The sequence below is a fragment of the Dermacentor silvarum genome, chromosome 1 (genome assembly GCF_013339745.2).
Source record: "Dermacentor silvarum isolate Dsil-2018 chromosome 1, BIME_Dsil_1.4, whole genome shotgun sequence".
Lineage (NCBI taxonomy): Eukaryota > Metazoa > Arthropoda > Arachnida > Ixodida > Ixodidae > Dermacentor > Dermacentor silvarum.
Genome location: NC_051154.1, coordinates 213,471,559 through 213,485,541, shown reverse-complemented (window position 1 = coordinate 213,485,541; position 13,983 = coordinate 213,471,559). Strand labels below are relative to the sequence as shown.

Here is a 13,983-nt window from a genome sequence, read left to right as displayed (position 1 = left end):
TAGCTGTACCCTATGCGTCTACAAAATTTGTCTGAACCGTTTCAGGGACCCTTTAATATATTTTGCCGCGGGCAACTCAGCGTTGTCTTTCTTTATTGTCCCGTTTCTGCACTGCTTTCAGTCTTAATGTGTACAAACTATAGCCTAACAGCAAGCTCTCAAGTTCATTTACATAATGAAAATCAGAGACAAGGCAAAGAAAAAAAAAAGGGGGGGGGGGGGCTTATGTGTTTCCTAGGCAGGCAAGATGCAATATTTTCAGAATGCTTTTCTTTTGTGCAGCGTAGTCGAGGATTCAGTCAAGTACCAGAAATGAGAAGCTGTTCGACAACACAAAAGCCTGGTAGGGAGCAATGCCCCCAAGTTCTAAAGGGCCCCTCACCAGGTCTGGCCACTTTGAGCTGACAAGCGCAGTTCATACAATGCGCTTACAATTGTGTCTGCTAAGTATTACATCCCTTCACACCGCGGAAAGAGCTAAATTTCAAACCAAATGCCATTTGCCCTTCTCCTTGCGAGCGCCGCACTCCCAGCCGGAGAGTCGACGTATATCACACAAGTGCGCCTACGTAGTTCCATCATGCTGCGACGTCACTCACAGTAGCACATGACTGAGAATTATTCAAGGCAACAGCAGTTATTTGTTTGATCTGTTGATTCAATAGACGAACTAAAGTTTAGAGAATTAATAAAACCTAAAAATAAAACCTGGCACTGTAATATTTCGATCTCGGCTATTAATGAACCAATTTGAAAAATTCTTGCGTTAGAACGCTCCCCAGAGGGCACGTAACAACTTCCATTGTATAACCAAAATTTTCTATATAACCCGGTGAGGGGCCCTTTAAGCAAGCACTCGTCCCATCATTCTGCGTGTGTGTAATTTTAGTGCTGATCCCCCTTCAACAGTTATGGTTAACATGATCCGGAATGAGGTAGAGGTGTGCATTGGGGGGAATGTTCTGCCTGCTACAGACGCCACACCTTTCTCCTAGTTTTCTCTCCTAAAGCGGTGCACTCCTTGCGCTCGTTTTGCGCAAGAAGTGTGGTCTTAAAGATAGCGGTCCTCAACATTGGATTCAAGAGATAGGAGGTTATACAGCAGAAAAGAAAAAAAAAATGTTCGTTGCCTCACTGTCCACACCTCAAATATGGTTGCAAGCAGCAAGGTCAGGCTTCACATTATCAATGGAGGATCTCATCAATGGTACACTCTGTGTGCACCACTGATGAAAAATGTGCGGTTGCTTCAGACAGCTTTTTGCATGCTTGTCGATTTTTTCCTTGAATAAATTTTTTCTCTCTCTCCCCTCCTGTAATCTCTATGTGCCTCGATGCGGATAAACTTGTGTGCTCACTTCGAAAATGCCTCGATATAGGCCGTGAGCAAAGCTAAGGCCTAAGAAAATTACTGGAATCTTACTAGATACAATAGATAGCTGCCGCTGGGGATCAACGGCCAGTTGGCTAGCGGAGAGGTTGGAGAGGCTTCGTGCACTAGCTCCAAGACACCGTAAGTAGACGAAACTGCATCACGTCATGACGCAGAGCCAGTGAAGGCAGAGCTTAGCCTTGATTGCTCAGCGAACGAGTTGAGGAGGAAAAGCATGGCTAGGGAGAAGGGCAACTTGTAATTGTCCATAAATCTCTTAAATGAGATTCACTTACATTGTGGCGTGAATGTTCTAGTGTAGCTATACCCTATGCGTCTACAAAATTTGTCTGAACCGTTTAAGGGCCCTTTAATGTAAGTGCAAGCCTGTCGGCTTGCACTTCTTAAAATGGGCTTTCTTGTCTGCTCGCCCTATTCATGCCCACAAGCCAGTGTTTCCCCTGCATGTGAGGCGAAATGTCTGAGCAGTTTTCCCTAATATTCACTATTGTAAATACTGTAATTATTTGAAATAGGCCCTCTGCACTTCTTTTGCTCTCCACTCTGTAGTTTCTCTAATTCTATTCTTTTTATTGCACTCACCCCCCCTTTTGCCAATGTTCAAAGTGTTGGCTATCACCATTGCAGCCAGCAAAATTACTCCTTTCAATAAGCACAAATGTAATCGCTTTTCCCACAATCAGATGCGAGCTGACATGGATGCGTAGTAAGCCACACCTTTCGCCTATTTGTTCTTGGCACGGCGGAGAAGACGTTTTCTGTGTGTGCAAGGGAGAGGGGATCGCCCCCATGACACCCACTCCCTTCGGACCACCACTAGCCTTTGACTTGCTTTCACAATCAACCCTTTCCCTTTCAACCATGTCATTCTTTCTGCGCCCGCCTCCTGATACTTTCTGTTCCACGGGAAAGAGAGGAAGGGAGGTGGTGGGGTCCGTCAGAAAATTTAATGGAGGTTTTGACCCCCCAAACCCCTGCCTTCTCCCCCTGGCTACACCAATGAGTAAGAGTATCAGCACCATGGCACTGACAAAAGTAAAACATGCAGCTCACAATATGAAAATATAAATGTTTATTATGTGAAACACTATAGTACAGCCAACTTCCATTTCTAACCTCAGATAATTCGAACCAATTTGTACATATATTTCACCAGGACCAAATTAATGGAAGTTGACTGCATATGATGAAAAACAGGAAAAACATCCACCAAATGCTGTGCTACTAAATCATGGCCTAGTCCTCAAATGACGATACTCAGGACATTGCCTTTAACGCTGCCAATATGTCTGCAGCCTTCTGAAGAGTTGAGTCATCCTAGAAAAAAAATAATAAAAAAATAAAGGGGTTGCCATGTGTCAAATGAAAATTAAAAGGTTATAATGGCAGCTCAATGCACAGGAATGCACAAGAATTCCAAAAGATTCTTACACCATCAGCTCAATGAATTTTTTTCATTCACTGGTATCACATGGCCACATCAATACTGAATTAGTCACAAAGCAGCCAAGTCCACAAGTAGTCATCCTAGCATTCACTTTATGTTAGGGCAGAGGACTGTCACTTCACTCCTCTGCGAGCAGCATTAAGTTTACTTTCCTTGTGTAAGGGCTAAGAACAGATTTGAAAAAAAAAAAAAAAAAAAAAAAAAAACATTAGGTGCCATGTTTCCACGTAAACTTCCACCAATAAAAATCACTCATCAGATAATGCAAAACCTCCCCATTGCATGGATTGGCGGTGATGCACTATGGCAGAATAGCAATGTACCTGTCAACATTCACTAAAAGGAAAAATAAAAAAAAAACTACTAGACTACTGAAGTGGACTGCATCTTCTAGCTTCAGTGCAGAAATATTGCGAGAGATTGAATTTAGAAGCGCCTAAAAAGTGTGTTATTGGGAAAGTTGCAGACCAGTCTGATATACCTAGAACTAGGAATTAGGTATGTTTGATATCCAGGAATCTAGGCTTAGGACAAGCATTACTTCCAAGGAAATGACCAAATGTAGAGAAAAAATATGCAAATAATAAACTGATGCCGTTTGTTACACATCACAGGTCATGCGACACTTTTTACACCACATAGCTGTCTTTGCAAAGCGCTCCTAGTGGATAAGTCAACAAGCACTACTGCCACAGCAAGTGATTGGCTGCACCGTGCATTACGTTGTGTGGTCTTCACTACCACTTGCAAGTTATGCAACAGCTTCCAACAGCCCACATACTAATGATACAGTGTGCAGAGTTAAGTTCAGGGCTTATTGTACTGCTAAACCCGTGAGCACAGCAGCGGCGGCCACATTTCGATGGGGCGAAATGCAAAAATACCCGTGCATTGTGCATTGAGTGCACGTTAACCCCAGGTGGTCAAAATTAATCCAGAGTCCCTTGCTACGGCATGCCTCATAATCATATCTTGCTTTTGGCAAGTAGAACCCTTGATTTTTTTTTTTTTCAGGGCTTATCCAGTGACAGCTTCAGTCACGGTAATTTGTATGGTGGTCACAATGTTATGCTGACATTGTCATAGTGTATGTATGCTGTACAGTAGAAGGGAAATTACAATAATATCTTTAACCCTTTAACTGCCACTACCGAGATAACTCGTGAAACCACCCACGCGCACCCCCTGCTACTCCCGAGTATACTCGTGTTGCTTTTTAAACTCACTCCTTGTCACTCCCGAGACAACTCGTGGAAAAAAAAAAATTGTGTTCATGTCCCGCCATCTATGGAGAGGTCACCTGAACACATAGAACTTGTAAATAAAATTTTAGGCAACAAATGGAGCGCACGTGTTTACACTCGCGTCGCTTCGTCTCGGCAGAGCGCAGCAGCTATGACGAGTCAGCGCGCCACCTGCATCCGCGCTTTGATGGATGAAGAAATTGAAGAAATGCTGATGAATATCTTTACATGTCCTGTGGAGTATCATGGTGCATTACTAGCATGAAATTTCCACTGAACCAACATGAAAAAAATACCCGGCAGGGGGTGAGGAGCAGTCAGAAAAAAACCCGGCAGTGAAAGGGTTAAGCATATCAGCAGAGCATTACCTGCAGCAATCACACCAGCAGCAGCAGATGGCTCTTTGGTATCTTAGATGTCAGTTATAGCACAGTTAACAGAGGTCCTAAATTTTGAACATGGTAAATAAACCTGCTTAGCCACTAGACAATACTGTTATGAACATCTAAGCCCGATATTATTCCTGCACTTGTAGCACGGAGCCTACAGAGTTGCTCAAAGCACAGCATGCTCAAGTTCCTGAAATCCCCACCACTTTTTATGCAAACTTTTATGCACTTTTAAATACAACATGTATCAACTGGATTTCTTTTGATGTCACGACTAAGCAATGCCTTCAGCAGAAGCAAAAGCAGAAAAATGTCATCACTAATTCAAAGGGCTTTATCACCGATAGGTTGTAATATCAGACACATTCCATATGATTTATTATAGGTTTTGCAAGACCCCTTTAACATGGAACATCTCGAAAATTTGAATGATGAAGCAAGAAACTACCAAATTCTCACGAAAACAATATCATGCAAATAAATTGACCCTTGCTGTTTGTTGCATATCAATATCTTTTAAGCAATTTGGGGAATGTCGCTGATATTATAAGGAATCATTTCACATAAAATTTCTTTCTTGCAAAAAAATTGTCAAATGAGTTTTGTACGAGTATAGTTGTCAGCAATCAAATATTATCCAAGTGTCTTTGCATTGCCCCCTTTTGCATAACTCTAGTGTGCTCAAAGCAGTGATGGTGCGACATGATATCCTACCCAATTACATATTTATCGTACCTTTTTTCTGTTTCTTACATAAGACCCAAATTCCAGTTTTGGCATGTGCAAATGTACAAGCCAACTAACTGCAGCAGAGGTAGACTGCATTGGCTTCCTCTTCCCTGGCTCATTGTGTTATTGACCCTGGTATCTGTGCTTTGATCGCACTGTGCATGCAATCTTGCCATTTGGCATGCAAGCATGGATCCCACTAAATGTGAAGCAAATGATGGCTGACAGGTTTCAACCCACATGGTGATGCATGAAAGGGTAAACAAAAAGCCAAACATTAGCAATGACAGCATTGTTTACTGTGGAGGAGGCAGCACAACTTGAACAGGCAACTATTGCTTAAGACCAGAAATGCAAAACTGAAATCCTTGTTGCACTTTTTGAGCCAATAACACACACATCAATTTGTGTACATAGCACTAAAAGCCAAGAGCACTTCTGAGGACATTTTTGCTCTTGCCAGTCCGTAACGACATTTAAAGGAGTCCAATCAATAACCACCATTAATCGTGTACCATTTATTTAATTATTTAAATTATTTTTATTAAATTCATTTATTTAGGACACAGCAGAGAGGCAGGCCTGAGAATAACTCCTCTAGCTTACTTCTCTGCTCAGGGGGAAGGTATGGGGAAAGAATAATGGCAGGCAACGATGAGGACAGAGGGTGTGAATAAACAGACACCTTGCCACAAGGACATATCACAGCAGCGAGTCAAGTCCCGTGCTGAGCTGGAATGGAAGTAATACACCAACTGTTCTGAAACTCTGGCCAAGGCATTGTCAGTTTGAGTGCCACTAAACTGTACACTCCCTGCTATGTGCATGAGAATAAAATTCAACTCATGTTTCTGACAGCACTGTAATAACTGTGCAGGTTTTTGTCATCTGACTACTTTATTTCCACTGCAGGGTGAATGCTTCAGCCATCAATCTCCACTTATTCCTATCTTGCATTGGCCAATTCTATCAGGTTGCTGTAAATTTTCCAATCTTATCACACCATCTTATCATCTGCCATCCTCAACTGCATTTCCCTTCCCTTGGCACCGATTCTATTACTCTAACAAGGCCACTGGTTAGCTGCTCTACGTATTATATGACCTGTACACTCCACCCCTTTTTCTTAAAGGGCCCCTCACCAGGACATGGCTAATAGAGAAGCATGGTGCACAGATCACATAGCAACTGTAATGCCTACAAATTATTAGACTGATGCATGCCATGAAAACAACCGAAAATTCGAACAAAAGTCTGCATGCTCTTCTTGTCCAAGAATCCCTCGTCCCTGTGTCGTCTGTTTGGCGCTTTAAATAATTCAGTAACATGCACCAACTAGCCCAACAAAAAGTTCTGCTTGAGTCACTTGCAGATGCTGGCCGTGGCAATAGGAGAGAAGGGAGTTTTAGTATAGCGGAAACGCTTACGTTAGCATTAGCGTGCTACACAACGCTAACGCAAAGAACGGCTGCACTGCGTGGTACAAGGTAGCGTTTTAGTATAGCGGAACGGAGCAAAACGCTAACGCTAACACAAATACACTTGGGCGCCATCTCGAGGCAGATACAGCAAACATGAGCGAACCCTCTCGTTAAGCCTACTCCGCCGCTAATCGAGAACCTATATAGAAAACAACGCCCACTTGTCACCTGTACGCCGCTGTCGAAGCATCATCACACCAATCTAAAGCAAACACGAGCATTTATGGGGAACGAATGAGCCGAACAGTGCAGGCCGACGACTCGATAGATCCGAAGTGGACAGCTCTCGCTTCAACAGGCGCCGCCATTTTGCCCTACGTACGGAATCCCTTGCGTGCATTAGTGTTGAAAGCTATATTCCGGAAATAGCGTACGTACGTAAGAGTTCTGGCTACGTTTACGTTCTGCGCATGCGCAGTTTGCAGCATGCAACGCTAACGCTAAATCCTTGCGTTTGCTGTTTTCCACTATACTAAAACTCCTTAGAGTCTCTGCTGCAGGGTGGGTAGCTCCCCTTATCACTGCAAGGTCTCCAAACATTCAATTTGCTTTTATCTCTGCTACTCTTCAACCTTTTTTAAAAATTCTTGCAACAGAACGCTCCCTGGATGGCGCTTTATAGCTGTTAAAGTGTGACGGAAATTTACAGCATCGCCTGCCATATCTTAACTAGAATACTATCAGCTACACCCATCTATTTGCTTTCAAATTCATACCTCCGTCTTCCTTTCTCTCAATGTTACGCTTATAATTTTTCGTTTAAACAGGACAATGTCATCTGAAAACTACAGGTTGCCAAGATCCAAGTCTTTCCAGTTCTGCCAGTGTCACCAAGAGGATGGCATGCGCAGGTGTGAAAACAGGAGATCCCCAAACATGTCTCCCCCCCGCCCAGTCACAATGCCACTGAAAATGTAACAAATCTTATGTAAAGCACCCTGTCTTACCTCACATTCTCCCCTAAAAGCAAGACAGACCTATCCCGCTCACCCATTAAAAAATTTTTCTGGCTATGTCACTGAATGCTTGTGAGATACTGTCAGCATTCAACAATTCCAGACTGTTTCTATGCAACAAATAGAGCAGAAGAAAGATTTTTAGCCCTTACATAGCCACTTCCGAGAGAACTAAGTGCCCACCCTCGCACAACCCCTGCTTCTCCAGAGTACCGTAAATTTCCGAGCAAGCGCTCGGAATTTTATCCAAGCAAGCACTCTGAGCAAACGCTCGGGGAGGGGGAGGGGGGGGGGGCGCTTTCCCGAAACTAGCCTGCCACATCCAGTCCACGGAAATAATGGCAAATTCGGCAAATCGTACCGGTGCGCATCGGGGTGCCCCAATGAGCCATTTCATCGAATCATGGGCCGGTATTTTGTAGCGATGCCTTTCCGGTAATAATGCCTGTTCGCGCTTATCGCGCTTTGTCAGTGGTTGGAGCGACGGTCGCTCGCGTTATCAACGGGATCAGCCGGCCGTGAGTGGTGGATGATAAGACTAGAGTAGAATAAGTCATAAGGCATCGCTACAAAATCGCGGCCATGGTCGCACCCGGGCACCCCAGTGGGCGCACGTGCGCATCGGGGCGAACTGCGGCTGGCGGTCTGTAGTTCACGGACCGGCGGCCGATGGCGAGATTTGCCTCTCACACGGCACAGAGCATTTCCCTGCGGCACAGCGACGTGACCACTCGGCGACAGAGGAGTGGTTGCGGCTATGCTTTGGCGTCCCCGGCAGCTTCACCACTGCTAATCACTTGCCACCGATATCGTCGCTAGGCCTTTTCCAGTTCAATTCGAATCTAGCAGATGGCGCTTCAGAACGAACCGCCGACGCTCGCAAGCAGCAATGTTTTGTTACCGTCATTGCCGCTTTATCCTCTCCTCGCAATAATTCCACACGATGAAGAAAACATGCTGATATTTGCGGCGCCACCAGCTGCGATGCGAGCACGGCCAAGCTGCGGTTTGCTGTCCGCCATCGGTAGCCATGCACTGGAGCTGAGCTTGACTTGTATCAGAACTCTCATAAGTGCTAAACGTTTCACCATGGACATGGTGTTTAATAAAGTGAACATTACGCGTCACTTTACTCTAGTGGACATAATTTTGCCTGGAATAGAAGCTGCATAACCAATGTTCGTTTCGTTGGTCACGGCGACGCGTTGGTGCAGCGTGGATGCGCTCTTTCTGTAGTTCTTTCGGTGGTTTTGAGAGTGATAAACACCACTAACAAATCTTTGGCTTCATAAAGTTCAAGTTTAATAAAATTTTAATGCTATTCCCACTGCGCTTCTTATTTTTGGCGGGAAAATTTTGTCGTTGCCATCTTGAATTTTGGTGCTGTTCCGGTATAGCACCCCCCCAAACCTTGCCGGTAATTTCGACTTGCTTGAGGGGGGCGCGCTTGCTCGGAATTTTACGGTATACTCGTTCTGCGTTTTCAATGCACTCCCTGCCTCTCCTGAAGAACTCGTTCAAAATATAACATTGCGTACCCGTTGCAACATCTATGGATATGTGAAAGCACTACCACCTTTTTTCATTATTCTATTAATTGTTTGCTATTGCCCCGACGCGCGCAGGTCTGGTAGAAATGTTTGAGTTTCCTCGTAGCAGAATTAGGTTTTCTCGTACATTCAAATTACAATCCGACGCCGATTGGTAAACAATCCGACGGCAAATCCGATGGCGAATCCGATGCCGAATCCGACGCCGAATGGTAAAGTTGTACTTTGCCATTTTTCTGACGGATTTCACTGTGAGAAATTCAATTTTTGTTCCCCAAAACCTTGCACCACAGTGGAGGGCCTGCGCGGTCGATGTGGTTGGATGATTTTCTCCGCCACCCGCGATCCCACGCCGGTTGCCGACGCCGGATTTTCTGCAACACGGGGCCCTAAACGCTATCGCGTTAAAAGCCGAAGACAGCTATTCTTTTTAAAAGCATTGTGTTAGTCCCATAAATATACACCAATGAGTTAACATTCAGTTCCGGATAATTTTTTTTTTACTGTACCCATAGTATCAAACTTTTCTAATGAATTTCGAGAATTCAGTTGCTTAGAGAAAAAACACATGCACTTTTCATTCCCTTGATACATACCTTGATAAAACAGAACCGTATCAAATTTTGGGCAAGATGCTTGTTGTCTGCACCGTAGAAGGCACTGGGAGGAATGCCCTGCAGCTTCTGGAATAGAATTTGTTTCACTATGCAGCATATGTCTAGATCTTACAATGTACATAGTGGCAATTTTATGCTTAATATAGACGATGTAAAAGGTCACACAATTTGGTCACACAATTGTGTCCAAGTCACAGAAATATGCAATTTTGTGTCAGACCACACACATTAAGATTAATGCTGCATTAACATAATTAGTCATAAAGTAAACAATAAGACTTGTTGCAAGGATAGCTGGTTAATTATGCTGAAGGAAAGATGCAGCACAGCATAGACAAGGACGAACAAAGGGAACAGACATGAACTGGCACCAGTCTGTGTTTACAGTTTACAGGTTCTGTAACACATTGATTCTTACACAACTGGTCAAAGAGAATAGCTAAGCGTAAATAGCTGGGCTAGTTAGTTGTCAATAACATTGCGAAACATCGTTCCAGCGCACAAATAAGCACGGACGAGCAGAGTCTTTCTCTGCTCGTCCGTGTTTATTTGTGCACTGGAACGATGTTTCATAATGCAAAGAGAATAGAAGCTTTGACCAAAAAAAGTTTACTCAATTTGTTAATAGGAAATTAAAGTATGCAACAATTTCAATATCATGTGCACAATTGGCACAACCTGTAGCATTAAAGGAGTACTAACCTAATTTTTTTAATTAGGTAGCTGCTGACTGCATAGTGGTGGTATGAGGACTTTTTACGTATAATTTTTTTTACGAGAATTTTTTTTCACATGCAACAAACTGTGAATTACAGCATTTTTCAATGCAACAAATTTTGAACATGAGCCAAATGTAGCGCAGCTGCAGGCTATTGACCAGAGGGCCTCAACACGTCACAAAAATCTGGGTTTGTGGTTACGTGATACCACTGACACAGGAGCCAGGGCAGTGGTGAAAGCCGCACCATGATTGTCTTGCCAAAAGCTTCAGGCGGTATAATTGGGGAAAGAAGGTGAGAAGGGTGTTGCACATTTTGAGAGAAGCGACAACAGAGGATCAAGCTGATCCCATGTTGAATGTGGGGAAGTGTACAGTGAAAAAGGAATGAATGGTTGATGCAGTGCGAGCCCAGCTTTCATCAACACAGTCACTATGTGGTTTGTGACCAATGCACCAGGCTGACTAACACGTGCTTGCAATACCATATGACCACATCTGATTTTCACTATGTATAGGGAGGACCACACCAACAAACCCTATGCCACAAGCCGCATTAATCTTTTGGAGCGAATTTTGAAGTGATTGCTTTAAATGATATATAATTATTTGTTGCACATTCAAGAAATCCTGACATTATACCATCGTTGAAGGAGTACTGGCATGAAAATTTTGTGTTCTGTTTTTATTGCTTTTTTAGGTAGCTGTCCACTCAATAATTACTATATGAAACCTCAATTCCTTAAGGATCCTCCAGATTATTAGGTACACAACCTCTTATCTGACCCGTTAAACATGCGCATCAATTGCAGCATGGCTTCAGACATTAAAAAAAAAAAAGAGAGAGACTAAGCACATCACCAAAAGTGTAAGTGTCAGTCACAATGTATCATAAACAACATAAGAGCCACACAGCCTGGTGTGGTGGTTGAAGGGCATACAATGACGGTGTCGCTGAAATGTGCCAGACTGGCCCTCCCAATGGTGCGCTTCTCTTGGAAATGCAGGGGGACACGCCCTTCCCTCCTGTCCCATCTAGTGTTGAATGGACTCGGGTTTTGGCAGCACAGCCATAATGTGTATACGCATCAGTGTTATCTTATACCACGAGACCGCCATAACAGTTTTCAGTGACGTGATGAGTCTCCTTTTTCACATCTGAAGCCGTGCTGCTCTTGGCATATTTTGAAATGGTTGGATTAAAAGTTAATTATTTGTTGCACTCTCGGAGAAACAAGGCTCTGCAGCGTAATTACTGAGTCGACAGCTATCCAATAAGGCAATGAAAATGAGACGAACATTGCCAGTACCCGTTTAAAAGAAAATTGAAGCTGCAAATTGTATCAGAAATGTGAAAATACTATACTACACCAATTAAAATTCCCTGCAATTTTCAGGAATGTACCAATGACAACATGAATGTTCAAACGAAAGTCTTCTTGTTAGAAAGAAAGAAAAAAAATATGACGCAGCATACTGACCTTTGTCCTAGACAGCCACTTTGCAAAAAGGTAATCTCTTGGCTCATTGCCTTCCAACTTCAGTTTTGATGCTTGAAAGAGATAAATACACATTACATGCTTGTCTCTGCACAAGGAGTCCAACTTGAGAAAGCCACCCGAGGCTTTTTGTACACATTAACAGCAGTACAACTTTTTCTTTCTGCTGATTTGACGAAAGTAAGAAAACCATTGAATGAAATCTTGACAAGTTACACATTCTCCAAAGGAACACAGTAAAACAACATAATGCAGCACAGCAGAACATCAGGTGCCTCTATTTTGTATCACTAACATAAGCCAGTTCTCTCCCTGCTCTCTTAACACATACCACGCAAGTGGTTTACAGTATGTGCATCACTGTTCTTTCCAAGTCTTGGGTCAGGGTAACTAGTTCTACATGTTAAAAGCGAACTTGGTCTTGCCATTTTTTTCGAGTTGCTTGTTGCGATTTCTTGGGCGTGTTTACGTTTCAAGTATTTATTCTAAAAAAGAAATGTCTAATTGGTGCATATTTGCATGTGTATTAGCTCCTTTCTCACAATTAAACTATATAAAAAGCACATATAAAATTATATAAAAAGAAAGTACGCAGTTTGTGCTGCAGTGTTGTACACCTTGCACCAATATATAAGCAGATTTTTTATTCTAATTGTTTTCAGGTAATTTTTATACAATCAATGTTCCTTATTTGAGCTTGTTTTGCATGGTCACCTTGTTTGTCCACACAAGCTTTTTAAAAATTATTTAGATGTAGAAGCATGGGAAGGTATACACATTATACTGGTGGTGGACAAGCACTACAAAAAAAAATAATTTGGCGAGGGGGGGAGGGCAAGGGAAAAAAAACTTTTATATGTCTGCAATCAATAATGTTACTCAAGGGATATTTTTCATCTAAAAGTAGGCCACAATCTAAGTATGCACTGAATGCACACATCCTATCTTTTCATAAATAAGGAATTAGTGCTCAAAAACATATCCATCTTTTAACCACAATGTGGCCCAATGTGAAGGACAAGAGAGGAACAAAGCATAAGAGTTGACTATAAGCAGAATTTTTTTCAAAGAAGCATGCTTTGTAAACCTTTCTTACTGTGCATGCTCTAAAATTAATCATACACAACAGGAAACAACATGCAGATGCAAAGAAAACACAACAAACTGCATCAATCACATTGTGGAAAAACAAGCAGCAGACACTACAGTCAGAATAAAGGGTGTTTCAGCAAACACTTTCAAAAATTTTTAAAGGTTGCCTGTGGCAGATAGCACAATTCTAGTTCATGAGCAGTCTCTACTCGAAGAGGCGCACGTTACTTGCACAAAAAACTGAAATGCACAATTGACAAATGGCCCATATTGCAATTCACAAATTCTAGCCGTGGAGTTCGCAAGGCGGATCGGATCCACTTGGAATGAATTCTGAGGATGACTCCAGTTTCAAGATATTAATTCCTGAACTTTGCGGAAAAATGCATTGGCGTTCCAGTTACTTTCTTGACAAAACGTCGTTTTGTGCATTGAAGCACAAAAGTAACTGGAACGCCAATGCATTTCTCCGCAAAGAAACTGAATTTTTCGTAACATTTTTCGTATATTGTGGGCAGGTTCCTTGTAAAGGAACCTGCCCACAATATACGAAATATACTCTTGTGGGAAACTAACAGCCTGTACACTTACGAACTGCTGCCCAAATGCTACTTCCTTTTCAATTTGCTGAAAATACAACTCAAGCTCTGTGCTCACTTTCTCTGTGCCCACCACCTTTTGCTGCTTTGCATGATGCAGAATTTATGTTGTTGATACAGTTCCGTTGCCAATGTTCGCGATCGAGAACACAAAAAAGGATACAATACAGTTACCCTGCTTTTTACCGGTGGATTATTGTCGCCACTGACTACCTTACCCGTTATGCGGAGACAAAAGCTACCCAGCGCGGAACAGCATCTGAAGCAGC

The 13,983-nt window shown here is 42.8% G+C and overlaps 1 protein-coding gene across 3 annotated transcripts in view; it reads right to left on the bottom strand.

Moving 5' to 3' along the window:
* Window positions 1-2,444: 2,444 nt before the first annotated feature.
* Window positions 2,445-13,983, bottom strand: part of LOC119436747 (kynurenine aminotransferase-like) — a 131,815-nt gene continuing 120,276 nt past the window's right edge. For all 3 annotated transcript variants that reach the window (XM_037703731.2, XM_037703735.2, XM_049659949.1), the window contains 3 exons: window positions 12,006-12,076; window positions 9,786-9,872; window positions 2,445-2,710 (listed from right to left, as the gene is read on the bottom strand). In XM_037703731.2, coding sequence (XP_037559659.1) covers window positions 2,651-2,710; window positions 9,786-9,872; window positions 12,006-12,076 — 218 coding nt within the window. In that variant the 3' untranslated portion in view covers window positions 2,445-2,650. The remainder of the gene's footprint in view (window positions 2,711-9,785; window positions 9,873-12,005; window positions 12,077-13,983) is intronic.